Source organism: Bos indicus, chromosome X (genome assembly GCF_029378745.1).
Source record: "Bos indicus isolate NIAB-ARS_2022 breed Sahiwal x Tharparkar chromosome X, NIAB-ARS_B.indTharparkar_mat_pri_1.0, whole genome shotgun sequence".
NCBI classification, from domain to species: domain Eukaryota; kingdom Metazoa; phylum Chordata; class Mammalia; order Artiodactyla; family Bovidae; genus Bos; species Bos indicus.
In genome coordinates this window covers 112,860,865-112,876,509 of record NC_091789.1, presented here as the reverse complement: position 1 = coordinate 112,876,509, position 15,645 = coordinate 112,860,865, and the positions used below count along the sequence as shown (strand labels likewise).

The 15,645-nt window shown below is 38.3% G+C and overlaps 1 protein-coding gene across 3 annotated transcripts in view; it reads right to left on the bottom strand.

The window, feature by feature from the left end:
• The window catches only part of RPGR (retinitis pigmentosa GTPase regulator), a 74,698-nt gene that overhangs the window by 35,417 nt on the left and 23,636 nt on the right, over window positions 1-15,645 (bottom strand). For 2 of the 3 annotated variants that reach the window (XR_011565335.1, XM_070784529.1), the window contains exons 10-14: window positions 13,906-14,091; window positions 12,817-12,988; window positions 8,040-8,137; window positions 7,585-7,647; window positions 4,308-5,249 (exon numbers count right to left, since the gene is read on the bottom strand). Coding sequence is in view for 2 of the 3 variants with exons in the window: in XM_070784529.1 (XP_070640630.1) it covers window positions 4,308-5,249; window positions 7,585-7,647; window positions 8,040-8,137; window positions 12,817-12,988; window positions 13,906-14,091 (1,461 nt within the window). In the remaining variant the exon portion in view is untranslated. The remainder of the gene's footprint in view (window positions 1-4,307; window positions 5,250-7,584; window positions 7,648-8,039; window positions 8,138-12,816; window positions 12,989-13,905; window positions 14,092-15,645) is intronic. The other variant, XM_070784530.1, reaches the window with a different exon arrangement.

The following is a 15,645-nucleotide window of genomic DNA, read 5'->3' as shown; positions in this document are numbered from 1 at the left end:
TAAGTTATGTGTCAGGTACTGGGCACATAACTTTCACAATGGAAAGAAGGAAAGGATGGAATTACAGCACCTTCCTCAGTGGTAGCATTTTATTTTTAATCTACACGTATACAGTAATAGAAATACAGTATAGAAATCAATTATTTCTATAGTGAAATAATAGAGAACATTTCAATTACACTCACCTGGAGTGCTGCTGGTCTGCAGCGGCAGATGTTTCTGCGGTCCTCCTTTGTATCTTACCTTATTTTTCTGCCACAGTGCTCATTTGAAACTGTAATTCAATGGATTCTACATACACAACTCACACTTGCCTCAGAAATGATCACTGATATTGCCTCAGAAATGATCACTGATAAAGTACAGTAAAAGCCTGATCAACCAGCAGATGTGGACAATAAAGAGGGAACTAGTTACTCCAATCTACTTAGCCAAGTATTAATTCAGGTCTGAAGATGACTAGGCCAGTGCTCTTTTAACCAGAGCACTAGGCCTGCATGAATGACTGCTTCTAAAAGAGCGTAATTTTTTTGTCTTTGGCTGCTACTGCTGCTGCTGCTGCTAAGTCGCTGCAGTTGTATCTGACTCTGTGCAACCCCACAGACGGCAGCCCACCAGGTTCCGCCATCCCTGGGATTCTCCAGGCAAGAGTACTGGAGTGGGATGCCATTGCCTTCTCCATTGTCTTTGGCTAGAGAAAGGTAAAGAAAAGGGTAAGAAATGCTGTTTACAAATGGTTATCTCAACTGGTTCAAATACTGAGATGGACATATTTTAAGAGCATCATTTCAGTATTGAGGCTGATTATCTCTTGAGTGGAAGATGAACAGCCAGACCTTTATCACTGTACTTGAGCTGAAGAGTTTCTCTTCTCCTTGGAGGTTTTTCCTCTATGAGCTCCACTTCTGTCATCCATCCTATTTAATACTAAGTCTACTTCTAAAGCAACCACACTTGGCACTAGAATCAACACAACCCATACATTTTAATCTAGGTATTAATTCAATTCTAACATTAATGAATGTGGTAAAACACTGCAATGCCAAACCCACATATTTGGTTAGTTGGTGGAAGCTACCAGAGGGTCTCACAGCTAAAAGAAGATTTACAACTACCTTTAGGAATTTTTCCACTTTCTATCTGAGTCTTTCTCCTCATGGAAAATCAAATGTGTAAAGAATTCAACCTACACAAAATTCACAGGATGTCTACCATCACAATCCTCCTTGATAAAAGCAAAGTATAAGAAATCCATCATGTCTAAGATATTGAAGGGGCTAGGAAAGGAAAGCCATGAAGAAACAAACTGGCTGCATTATACACAATGGAATTACTCTAGTGGAAATCTAGCCTCTCTAAAATTCAATATCTAAAAGTTTCTCTTTTCACAAACAACTACTGACTGTATACATTTAATTTTTATTTTACTTGAAACATTTTGACAAACAGCAAACAGAGAATTACAGAACAGTGAATGAAGAATACATTGAAGGTAAGTAATAGACATTGGGAATGGCAGTACTGGGAACGAAGGGCTGACAATACAGCGAAAGCTCAGAAATTATAGGAGATGGAAATACAGAATTACAGAAGACAAAAGATATTAAAGCTATCATAATTTAAGAGTAAATAACATTTTATAGAAAACTGGATTAATTGTAAAACATGATTTTTCTTCCTTAAAAATTTTCTTAAGCAAATAACAAACATGTTAGAATGAAAGAATCTAAGAGTTACAAAGGGCTTCAATTATCATACCATCTAATCCATTCTATTTTACAGATAAGGGAACGGAAGCCCAGTGAGTAGCTTTGCCTGGCCAGTAACCACTTATAAGATTTTCATACTTCTAGAATATATGTTCATTTTCATTTCATTATATATTCTGTCATTTACCCAACAGTAACTAAAAGAGACATTAGAGTCTAAACTCTGAACCCAACTGTCACTTTGTAGATTGTTGCAAAAGGGACACATTAAAGGTAAAAAGCACTACTTTAAAAAAAAAATGTGAATTCCTCATTTAGCTTTAAAGTAACACCCATTCTTATAAAATTATTCTATATGGTAGGCAAACTGTAGTCATAGACTGAAAAAAACTATGCTAACATAGATAGTTATAAGAGATTAGACATTTTTATAACCCTTAAAGATCCGTGCCATTTTTAAAGGGACTTACTTATATACACAAACAAAATACTTTTATAATATACTCCTTCCTAACACTGTCTTTAGTGAGGAAGTAGAATATTAACTATATGCTATGAACTTTTGATATTTTTAGCTATATATTTATAATTTGGGGGGACACCAAAATGTTAGTTTGAGAAGCCAAAATTTACCAGTGCCTCAAGTTATCTTTATGAATTTATACTGTACCACATGTAAAGTAACCATGACACAAAATCAATGTAATAGAATGAGTGCCTATTATGCATAAGATGTTAAAATTGTTTGGCTGGACATAATCAGGTCAAATTCAAAATCTGTTACTTCAATTCCAAATAATGTGGTAATACATTATTCCAAAATTTTTTGGAACCTGGTGGCCCATTTACTAAAAGTTGTTTTGACTGCACTGGTATTTTGAACCTCTGTACTCCATGCCCTTTCCCCTTTCCCTCCCTGTTAGTAGTAAACTTTTTTGGATGTGTTCTATCTTTGTCATATTTCCCAGATCCTCTGATTTTGCTCACTTTGGATTCCCTTCCCCCACCCTTTCTTCCCTGCCTTCCACTTTCTTCATTGCCTGTCTCCTGGCACTTTCCCTTCTCTTCCTCATTGTTCTCATCTTCTTCCTTCTCCTCTCCTCTCCCATTCTCTTTCTCTTTCCTCTTCCTCACCACCCACTCCTTCTCTTCCCTTTCCATGCCTTCCCTCTCTCTCTCCCCTTCTCCCTCCTCCACTCTTTCTCCCCCCTCCTCTTCTCCCTCCTCTCCCTCTCCTCCCAGCCCCTCCCCCCCTTTCTCGCCTTCTCCCTCCTCTTCCTCTCCTTCCCCTTCTTCTCCTTCTGCCTCTCCCTCCTCCTCTCCTTCTCCCTCTTCTAACTCTTCTTCCCCCTCTCCTTCTTCTTCTCCCTCATCCCCTCCCCCCTCCTCTTCTTCCTCTCCTTCCTGCTCCCCATCCCCTTCCTCCTCTCCCTCCCCATCTTCTTCCTCCTCTCCTTCCTGCTCCTCCCCATCCCCTTCCTCCTCTCCCTCCCCATCCCCTTCCTCCTCTCCCTCCCCATCCCCTTCCTCTCCCTCCCCATCCCCTTCCTCCTCTCCCTCCCCATCTTCTTCCTTCTCTCCTTCCTGCTCCTCCCCATCCCCTTCCTCCTCTCCCTCCCCATCTCCTTCCTCCTCTCCTTCCCCATCCCCTTCCTCCTCTCCCTCCCCATCCCCTTCCTCTTCCTCCTCTCCTTTCTGTTCCTCCTCATCCCCTTCCCCTGTTCCCCCTTCTCTCTCACCATCTCCTTCCTCCTCTCCGTCTCCTTCCTTTTCCTCATCCCCTACCTCCTCTACCTCTCCATCTCCTTCCACCTCTCCCCCTTCTGCTTCCTGTTCCTCCCCATCCCCTTCCTCCTCTCCCTCCCCATCTCCTTCCTCCTCTTCTTCCTCTCCTTCCTGCCCCTCCCCATCCTCTTCCTCCTCTCCCCCCACTTTTTCCTCTCCCTCCCCTTCCTCCCCTTTCTCCTCTTCTTCCCGCCCCTTCCCCTCCCCTGCCTCCTCTCCCTCCCCTTCCTCCTCTCCCTCCCCTTCCTCCTCTCCCTCCCCTGCCTCCTCTCCCTCCCCTGCCTCCTCTCCCTCTCCTTCCTCCTCTCCCTCCTGCCCCTCCCTATCTCCTTCCTCCTCTCTCCCTCCTTCCTGCCCCTCTTCATCTCCTTTCCCCTCTCCTTCCTCTCCATCCTGCCATCTCCCCTCTTCTAACTCCTCCCCCTCCCCCTCCTGCTCTTCCTCCTCTTCTTTCTCTTTCCCTTCTTCTTTCTCCTTGTCTTTCTCTTCTTCCCCTTCTTCCTCATCTGCCTCCTCCTCTCCCTCCCCACCTCCTTGCTCCCTCTCTCCTGCTTCTTTCCTCCCTGTGCTTCTTTCCTCTTGGTGGCCCTGTTCCCTCTCCTTTTGCTCTTGTTCCTCCTCCTCCAGGTCTTTCTCTCCCTTACCCAGGCTCTCTATTACTCCCTCTCCCATGTCTTCCCCCTCTTCTCCTTCCTCACTTCCTGTTCTACTTCTCTGTTCCACTCCTGAATTACCTTCCTTCCTGATTCCCTCACCTCCACCTTCAGGCACGTGTTCTGCCTCTCCCCCTAGCTTTCCCTTGCCTTCACTCACCTCAGCTCTGTCTGTAAGGTCATCTGACAGGAGCTCTGTTTCCTCTTTCTCTTTTTCTCCACACTCCTCCTCATTTGCCTCTATCTCTTGCTCCTCTACTCCACTTCCTTCCGAATCTTCTTCCTGTTCCTCTGGGATCCTTGATAAGCGATCACACTTAAACTCATATTTTGCCATGATTCTGGATAGCCTGTGTCTGGCCTCTTCATGTCTTTGTTTAATAAATGTTCTGCTATACCACAAATTTTGATTAGTTTCCACTTCATCATCATCTTTCTCGACACTGTTAAATTCTATTGACTCAGACTGCTGGAAACCATCAGCTATACTTTGCTGACTTTCACTTTCACCTTCCAAATAACTGTTTTCCTCCTCTATAGATGCTTGTTCACTGTCAAAGATCATATCTTGCTTGTCCCCTTTACTTTCCTTAACAAAATCTTTATCTTCTTCATCCTCAATATTCATGTATCTATTTGGTAAGTCATCAAAAAATGTATCAGTATTTTTTCTATTCTCTTCAGTTTTTCTTATATCCTTCAGATCTGTCATTTTCACCAGATCACTTTCCATTTCAGAGACTATTTCATTTGCTTCTGAATCCTTCTGACTTTGTCCTTCATCACTTTCCTTTTCTATTTCCTCAGTATTAAGTGGATAGACATCATGCTTATTTTCATGTCTAAAGGTCCCTTTTTGCAAACCCTCTGCACTGGTGCTGGTCTGAGGACTTTGCTGGTCTGAGTCATCACCTACGTCCTCATCTGAAAATGTTTCCATAGATATAGCCACTGGCATCGCATACATTCCTTGTGCCAAAAGTTGTTTATATACTCTCCCTTCTGTCACTTTTGGGGATATCTCTTCATTTTCATATTCATTACTATCATCACTTTCAGTATAAGTTGTATGCTGCTTCGGTTTCTCAATTATTTCTTGTTTCTGTAAATTTTTTGAAGTAATCGTCATACTACTATTAGTTGATAAAGTTAACTTATTTATTACAAAATACCAAGATTTTCCATTATCATAAATTTCACTTGGAGAATTAAAATGCCCAATTTTATCAAACATTTTCTTCAGATTTTTTTTTTTTTTTGAGGGGGATAATTTATGCCATTCTCTGTCTGTGGAGCATCTAATTTTGATTCAGTAATATGAATCTGTGTTTAACTTTCAAATTTACCACCTGCCTTAACTTTGCCATTACTCACACTACCAATATTTATTCTCTGCCCCTTTTCTTAATCTGAATCAATTCTTAAATATGTTTCCAGACTGATTTTGAAAAATACTGTTAAAAAATGTACACTTTTCTACTTTCCCTATTGTTTTGTCAAATTTTGATTGGTCTTTTGAGTCCACAAAATTCTGAAAATGAAAGAAACTAAATGAAAATATGAATTTTTAAAAAACTTGAAATAAGAAAAACCTTATTTCTAGAAGAAAAAATCTGAAAATTACAATGAAATGTTTTTATCAATATACTACATAATAATGAATATATTTTTCTTTTCTAAACAAAATCTTTTGAGATTTCAAATTTTTGACCCTCTTCCTTTTATTTACTATATTCTTTAATTATAATAATTTGCATACATAAAAAACTATGAGAAAAATACTTGAAGTAAAATATAAAATTTTATTAAAATTTTATAAACTTCTATAAAAACTTATATAATGAACCATTGAGGTTTTAATGATATATTAAGAATATGAAATTAATTTCTTGCTGGACAAAATAAGGCAAATCAAACTGTTGATCTAAATTCTATAAGCTAATGGACTGAAATAGTTGATGAATTTGAGTCTCTAGATAGTAAAAGCTCACTAAATCAAGTTTTATAAATTGTAAATTGTAAAGAGACCCAGGAAGAGGTTGTTTTTTGCTAAACACATTATTAAAACAGCATAAGTTAAAAATATATAGAAATACTATAATAAATCTTTTTTTTTCACTAAAGTAGGTTTGGTAGGGCCTCCACGTAAAAGGACTATATGAAATATAAAATATATATTAGTTTAAAAGAAAGTGCTTTCCTTTTCTGTTTGTTCTCGGTCTCTTCTTTAAAAAGTCACAATTCTTTCAACAGCCCTAAGACAGACAGAGGCCCAGCTGCCAGAAATGATTTCTAAATGCACGTGGCTTTATTTCCTTAGCACAAAAAAGCAGCACAGAAGAGGCAGAGCCCAGAGTCTAAGAGGAAGGAAAGACACACAAAAGATGTCTGCTTGGAATTACAGTCAAGTCAACAAATCAGTTAGTCACTGAGCTTTGACAACTGTGTTAGGAAAAAAGCTCTTTCATTTTCAAAAAGAATGCTGTTACTCAATATACCTCTCAGTAAGATATAGATGGGCTTCCCTGGTGGCTCAGAGGTTAAAGCGTCTGCCTGGAATGCGGGAGATATGACTAATGAGGACTGGCACTAAATTTTTATAATTTACTCAGATTCTCTTGCATTTCAGTGACTTTGACTTTAAGAATTTTTAGTTTAACAATGTGGCAAAATAAATGAAATGTTTTCTGTAGACTTTGTCCTTCAATTTGCATTTCTCCAATTTATATTTCTAATCCTGAACCCTTCATCATTTCACCTCACTGGTCCTTCAAGCCAGAAAATGCAAATAATTTCAGGACAGGCTTTTCTCTCTCCAGGGTTGTGAAAAACCAGAATATTCCCTCCTCTTCTATTCATTTGCTATTCATTAAAAGTCTCTATAACTCATGCATGGTTTCTGACTAATTTCCAAATGTTTAATCTTGTTTTTATGCTACCAATTCCTTGATAAATTAAAGCCTATTCCAAACACTGTAAAAGCAATTATCAAATATTTTAACTAAAAACCACAAAACTTTAGAACTGGAAAAGAGGTTAATATCATCCTGTAAGGTCAGCAAGGTAACTCACCCAAAGTCATACTCAAACAAAGTGTGAGAGGCACTCAAAAACAACTGTAGCCTCTTCCAACACTTAAGAATGGTAATAAATATCCTTTGCCTTGACTGTAACAAAGTATGGATATTGTCAATTATTAATGACTCCAAAGAGCAAATTTCAGCTGTGAAATTCTGCCAGTCTTGTTGTATCACAGAAAATACATACCAACAGAATAAGCCCAAATGGAGACTATACATATTGTATCCCTATCTTTTAAATCCTAAAGTAAGTGAATACTTACCTTTCTTGAGTTCTTTCCAGAAACCTTTCAAGAAAAATATAAACAATTTAAACTGTTATTCCCACCATAGTGAAAACAACTCTCTGTATCATACCTTTTGCTTTTGAATTGGTGATAATTTTAGTTTTTCATTGGAATTCAGGTGCAACATGTGTGTCTGAAATAAATTAAAAAAAATATGTTCTAAAAAAATAAAGACTATATAACTGATTATATACTTATACATGATTATATATTTATATATCATTATATGTTGATTTAAAATGCATATAAACAAAATTAATACAAAACAGTTCAGACAATCATATAATCAACTTTCAATTGCATAATAATAATGTGAGGGCTGAAAATTAATTTTACAGTACTTAATCTATACTTCACTAAATCTGAGTTTAAAATAATAAATGAAACCAAGACAAAAACAAAAAGCTTTTTTCTATGTATATAATGGCTTAGGAAGTACCCATATACACAGACATACAAATACAAATACATGAGGAACTAAAACTCAAATTTGTATCTATATTGCACAAATAGGAAAACCAGTACCATATTTAAGACATCAGCAGTTTCTCCAAGGCTTTCTGAATCCTCTGCTGAAAGACTGTCTGTATCTTTCTCTTTGGTCACTTTATGTTGAAAATAATCTGAATGATTAACAGAGAAAAGATAGAACCAGATTTCAACAGAAAAGTGAAAGACAACTAGACAATAAACAGAAATTATTCTGCAATATAAAAGTACAGTTAGAATTTTACTAATAGGTCAGTTGGTAAAGAATCCACTTGCAATGCAGGAGACCCTAGTTCGACTCCTGGGTGTGGAAGATCTGCTAGAGAAGGGGTAGGCTACCCACTCTGGTATTCTGGCCTGGAGAATTCCATGGGCTATATAATAGTCCATGGGGTCGCAAAAAGTCAGACACAACTGAGTGACCCTCACTTTCTAAGGTCCTTTAACCTCATATTAAGGGAACTGAACAGAATTCATTCACAGTGATAGCAGTATTTAAAATCTTTCTGAAAATTTAAAGACCCTGACACTGATAAGATAACAACCGCTTCATTCATATGAACAGAGAAACATTATTCCTTTGGGGTAAATACTACCAGGTATCAAGCACTATGATGGCCAGTGCCCAAAAGATCCCCATCAACTTATACCCTCCTGCTATGCATACCCTTGTGTAGTTCCCTTCCACGTTTTACCAGGTTGGTCTGTATGGCCAATAAAATAAGCAGATCAATTTGATGTTACTGTGGCTTATGTCTCAGTCCTCTCTCTCTCTCTCTCTCTCTTTCTCTTGGATCACTTGCTCTGGGGGAAGCCATGCTATGAGTATACCCAAGGAGAAGCCCATGTGATGAAGAAGTCCAGCCTCCTGCCAATGGCCACGTGAGTGAGCTTGCAAGAGGAGCATGAAACATCCTGAACCAGAATCACTCAGCTAGACTGGTCCTGGATTCTTGACCCTTAAAAACTGTGTGAGATAGTAAATGTTTGTTGTTTTAGCCTTAAGTTTTAGGGTCATTGCTTAGGTAGCAACAGAAAAATAGTACAAATACCTAGAAACTTTCACAGAAAACCATAAGATTATTATACCATAAAGCAGATAATGAAAAGTTACAAGCTTCATTTGACCTTACATTTTTCTCAATTACTATATCCCCATTTAGCACATATATACGTATTTGAGAGGAGCTCCTTAATGAAGTCTTCACTGAAAATGCCAGTCCACAGTGCTCTCTCCCTTATAAATTTGTTCAATTCCAATGAATGAATAATCAGTTTGTCTTCATTCCATGTGAGGTATTAGGTAGGGGATATCAACTTAAGTAACTGCTAAATCTTAATGAACTTATAGTCTAGACGGGAATACAAAATATGTGATATAGGAGAATGAGAAATCCCATCCAAATGTGGCAGATCAGGAAATTTTTCACTAAGGAGTTATAGGGAATGATGGATGAGTAGAATTCTGAGAGGTAGGGATGGAGGTAAATGGGGAAGAAAATAAGTCTAGTGCTAACAGAAGCTGTGGAACAGCTGCCCTGAAAGTTTACCATGTGCTTGGAACAAAGGCTTTTATACACGTCAGGTTAACTCCATGATAATGAGAGAGGTAAGTGTTATATCCCCATTTCACAAATGAATACGTTAAGGTTCAGTGACTCTTTTGGTGTCAAGTGTCAATCTCAAGTCTGCCTGGACTTTATAGGTTTTCCACTCAGTCTGACTATGAAGAGCTTCAGTTTGATCAACATCAGGGCTCAATAAACTTTTTCTGTAAAAGGCCACACAGCAAACATTTTAGGCTTTATGGCCATATGGTCTCTGTCCTAATAATCAAACTCTGCCACTGAAGTGTGAAAGCAGCCACAGACAATACCTAAATGAATGGTTTGAAGACAAAGGCTACTGAGAGATGAAGCTGGAAAAGCTGGTGGGAGTTACACGGGAAATTTACACTTATTAAAAAAAAAGACTAGAGATCCTCTGAAGACACTGGAGCAGATGGGAACTAAAGAGCACCAGAAGGAGATTAACATAGAAAAATATGAACCAGGACAGACTGGAGATGGCAGAGAGGAAGTTTAGAAAATAGTATATTGTTTAAGGTCACGGTCTTGGCCTTATGCTTAACTGAGAAAACAGAAATCATCGGACCTGATCTGTTTTATCTTCTCACCAACAAACGTACACATTTACCTATATTTTCCTGTTAAAATGTAGGATGTGTCTTTCCTCTTAACAAAGACTGTTCTGTATGCCAGCCCCTCCTGTCTTCTTAAGAGCTTTGCACCTTTGGTTACACTCTCTCTCTCTTGTGCTGCCAGTCTCTCTCTGGAACTACTGGTTCATGTCCATTAGCATACAAATACGCTCTCATATTTCCCACTCCCTCCACATCTCCCTCTAGCTGCTCCATTTCTCTGCTCCTCTTCATGACCAAAATAGGCAAAAGAACTATCTACACACTTTATCGCCCCTTCACTTCCTCGTTTCCCCTTCATGCCTCAACTTTTAACACTCTGTCTTCTGTCCTGATCTTTCCCTGGAACTACTCTTGTCAGGATCACCAAAAATATCCATGATGCCAGATCCATGGGATGCTTCTTTGTACTTTTTTCTTGAGCTTTGAGCAGTACTTTGAATTTGTGACCCTACTCTCTCCTCATTTTCCTCCTCCTGCCCTACTGGCTGATAAGGTTGAGAAAAGTGGCTTTGCCGGTCCTCCCTCTCCTACCCTCTAAACATCAGACAGTCTCGAGGCAAAATGCTGAGCCCTCTTTTCTTCCTGCTCTATTCTCTATAGTGATTTCACCAACTTCCATGAATTATAAATACCATCTCCATGTTGATGGTTTCCAAATTTCTATCTCTTTGTCCAGATCTCTATTCTGAATGTTACACTTTCATTTTCAACAGCCTGCTTGGTATGTCTGCTTGGATGCCTCACAGGGGTCTCAAAGTCAGTTTTTAACTTTTTTCCTTCAAAGCAGTCAACCATCCTCCTGCCTACACATCTATGTGTAATTTATTAACAAGTTCACCTGGTTCTATGTCTAAAATGTATTTCCCATGGGCTCCTTTTTATATCCACTGTGAACACCTTAGGTCTGTACACCATCATCTCTTGCAAAAGGCTCTGAAGTTTTCTTCCCACCTCTAATCTGGTATCCCTGCATCCACACATAGGCAAAAATGATCATCTTAAAACATAAATGGGATTGGAGCACATTACTCCACTGTTTAAAATCCTTTAATGACTTTCTATTACACTTAAGAAAAACACTCAAATCACTTAGCCCTCTCATGGCCTATAAAACCATGAATATTTTTTTTGCTGTCTCTTTTCCAACATCATCTTGTCCTGTCTTTTCCTTCACTCTTGATTTTCTTTCACTCACTTTCTCTTCAACCCCAATGATCTTTCCTTTTCCTATAGACTGCCCTTAACTACATTATTTTCTTTGCCTGGAATAGACACATCCTCTCTCTTTGTGTGGTTATTTTCTTATCCTTTGTTTTAGCTTAAATGTCACCTTCTCATCTATGTCTTCCCTAACCTCCTTAGCTCCATAAGAAACACTGAAATCCACAAATTTAGAAAAAGTCACATTATATGTTGGATGTATGCTCAGTCAGTCATGTTTGACTCAATGTAATCCCAAGGACTGTAGACTGTCAGGCTCCTCTGTCCATGGAATTTTGTAAGCAAGAATACTGGAGTGGGTTGCCATTTCCTCCTCCAGGGATACAAGTTTCAAAATACTTCTTATTAAGTTTGTTTTAGTAAACAGTCACAAGAAGATAAGGGATGGCTTTTCCTTTTACCCTAAAAAATTCTATCTTCACATTCTAATCTCTGGAAGTGCCAAACAACTTGCCCCAAACTATAAACTTCTCTTTTCCTTGCACACACTGCTGTCAGAATCTACTTTTCCCATGTATAGGGCTGAAGAGTACCAGTGATTCTTATCTCCAAAGGAAATACAAAAGTTGTGGTGAGATGTAAGAAACCCTGCTCCTTATCAAGGTCCTAGATGTAGGGAATATTCCATTCCCATGGTCCACAGTTCTTGCCTGAGTTCCTGATCCTTTGTTACCTCAACCTTTTCTATAGGTTCCTGAGCCCAAAGATATTAAAATGATCTGTCCCACTGTTTTTAATCCCAGATGCCCAGATTATCTTCTTAATTCCAAACCTACTGCTTACTCTGGTTTCCTAGTCCTGGCTTCCTGCCCTGTCCCTATCATCTGAGCACATGCCATGCGGCAACATAAACACATTCCTAAGATACATATAGTTAATAAATGTTGGAGCTGGCGTCTGCTCCCAGATCAATTGGACTCTACATCCCATACTCCTAACCATGATGCTATATTGCTTAAATGCGTAACTTCACATACGGCCAGAAAACCTGTATGCAAATCCTGTTCACTTCATTTATAAAACTGAGTAACCTTGGGCAAGTCACTCAATCTCTTCAAGCCTTGTTTTTCTCACATGAAAAAATGAAGAATCTAACTCCCACCTATTTTGGGTTGCTTCTGGGTTTAAAGGTGATAATGTAAGAGAAGGTGATATGTATGTTATACACTGCTCTATAAAGATATGCTGCTGTCATCGCATGGGATTTTTAAGGTCATCAGAGATGCTTTCTATTAGTCAGAGTATTCCTGGATTGGAGTTCAAATGAGATGTCAGTCTCTAACTAGGAAGAAAACAACTTAAGTGGAGAAAACATCTGAAGATGAACATGAAAACAGTAGGAATAATTGGTACATTTCTTCTGAGAGCAAGCAGAGTATCAAATGTTACCTGGTTCCATTGGGGGCATAGAGTTCTCATCTTCACATATCGTTCTCACTAGCAGGTTACTTGCAGACATAGAGAAAGGAATTAAATGAGGCGAAAAACAAATGGGCTGTGGGGAAGTCCCTTCAACTGGAGGCAGTATTCCCGTCATTCGAAGAGAGTCCGGGGATTTCTCCTTTAAAGCAAACAGGTTAAATAAAATGTTAGATGATGTTATATATTTAATATTGATGTAAACTACCCTGAGGTTGCAAAAACTATTGAAGAGAGAGACTTCAAATTGGCCAACGTCCCACAATGTTCACTCTTTAATAATCCCCAAGGGCTCAAAAATGTTGTGTTTTGTTGCCTCTGTGTCTAAGTTGCTCTAAATCATCAATCTGTAGGTATGTTTTTCACAAGATGGGGAAAAGTGTATGTGTGTTTTCTCTGCCTTCCCTGAAAAGAAACAGTTACTCAGGAAATGCAAACCAACTACAAAATACTTACAGGATATTTCTTAATTTTTCCATATATACTTTTTCATAATAAAAAGCCAAATGTAACTTTTTACCTCTAAAAGCATACATTTGGGAATTTAAAGTAATTTTTATTAAAAAAGGAATGTCTTCTTTAAAAATTACTTGGGATTTTACTTTTAAAAATATAAGTGTCATTGTAATGATCATTTTAAAGCACAGAATGAGAATCCCTAAATTTAATTAAGAAAGAACATTCCCTCTCAACCCAAAGTTATTATTTTTTGTTTTCAACCTTTCATTATTTATAATATATAACCTTTCACTGCTCATGAGGTATTAGCTTTAAAAGACAAAAGCAAAATAGAAGTCAATTCACATACGGTTGAGACAACAATTTAGCAGTACCACTGTCTACAAAGGTTATCTATGATCATTTCAATTTTCTAATTTGTTTAACAGTTTAGTTCTGAGTTTTCTTTAAAAGTTTGTAAGCCATTAATTCTAATCATTTTATATAGTAAATTTATCTAAGAAGACCCTTCTTTGGTTTAAAAAGAAAATAAATTCGTTTTCTTCCAGTTTTCTTTGTAGCTCTGGACAGTGTTATATATAGAACAGGTCACAAACATACCCTCTCTCGACGGCGCACACGTGCTGATAAAGATCTCTGCAGTACGTTTTCTAAAGGCGGATCACTGATGGGGACATATATAGCTGAAGGTAAGTAAGAATAATTTATTTCATCTGACTCAATGTCTTCTGCCATACCAAGTCGTGGAGTGGCAAAAACTAGCATGTGACATCCACCACAAGCAACCTGCAGCATAAATTCACAGATAAATTAATCGACATTGGCGTCAAACACAAATGGGTTTTTAACAGTTTTTAGCTACAAAACATTAACTTAGCAGTAGACTTCGACTGAATGATTGAATCGCTCTTTCTCCCTCTCTCCCTCCATACACACACACACACACACACACACACACAAAACACATGAATTACGATATATATTCTTTAAAAACTATTACTGAAAATTAGACCAAATTTAATACATCATTTTACTTTCAACTGAATATATAGTATAGAGAAAAAACTATCTGGCATATTATATTTCTCTTTATAAGTCAGAAAAGGCTATTTTAATCTGGGAGCAACACTAACAACTTGAAAAAAACCAGAGAAGTTCTACTTAAAAATAAGGGACCCATGGGTCATGTCGATGTACGGCAAAAACCATCACAATATTGTAAAGTAATTATCCTCCAATTAAAATAAATAAATTAATAAATTAAAAAAAAAAGAGAAATAAGGGACCCAAGAATACATCAGTCTCTTGGAATAAACATGTCTTCAAGCCCTTCTCTTTACATGAAGGTTTCTTAAGTTTAATGCTTAAAAGTCCCAAGAGCAAAATGCAAGCATGAACAATGGTGAAATGAAAAACGTAATCAACATCTTAAGGACTTTAACAAGTAATTTTCAATAAAATGCTTAAAAAAACATTGTGTAGTGTTTACAATATAGAGACTTCTGGTATCTTCATAGAGTTCTACATTGCAACATAGAATAGCATACTCTGAACCTTTCCTTCATAATATTTCCAAAGTTAAAATTGATCTGTTTTATGTATAGCATTTAAAAAACAATTATCTTCCCCATAAGATTATACAGGGGCTTCCCTGGTGGCTAGATTGTAAAGAATCTGTCTGAAATGCGGGAGACCCGGATTCAATCCCTGGGTCGGGAAGATCCCCGGAGAAGGGAATGGCAACCCACACCAGTATTCTTGCCTAGAGAGTCCCATGGACAGAGGAGCCTGGTGGAATACAGTCCATGGGGTTGCAAAGAGTTGGACACAACTGAGCAACCAACACACACACACACACACACGATTATAAGCTCAGTGAGTGAGAATTTGGTCTCAGTGTGCATCATTGCATGCTCTGTATTTCTCATCCTCAGTCCAGTATTTTGTACCAAGCAAGTATTCATCAAATAGGTGTCAAATCACATGGGAAGTGTTCCTTAGTATGAGGCTCTGAGCCTTTGGGGAACAAATTCCAAGTGATATTGTTAGGGGAAGCACACTGACTGAAACTGCCCACCCTGGCCAGGCACCACAGTAACCATGTGCATGAGCTGTTTTACAACAGGAGGTCTTGGTAAGGAACACAGAACTAATAAGCTACCATCAACCAGAAGAGTTCGGGAAAAGTCAAAAGGAGAAACCACATGTCTGACCACCTCCCAGAATCCTTCTCTCTGGCATCCATCTTGGCTGAACAAGGCGTGCACCACCAGGAAGGACTCTGAGTCAGAACGACTGGCTAAAGACAACCCGGAAACTAATCCCATCGCCATAAAACCT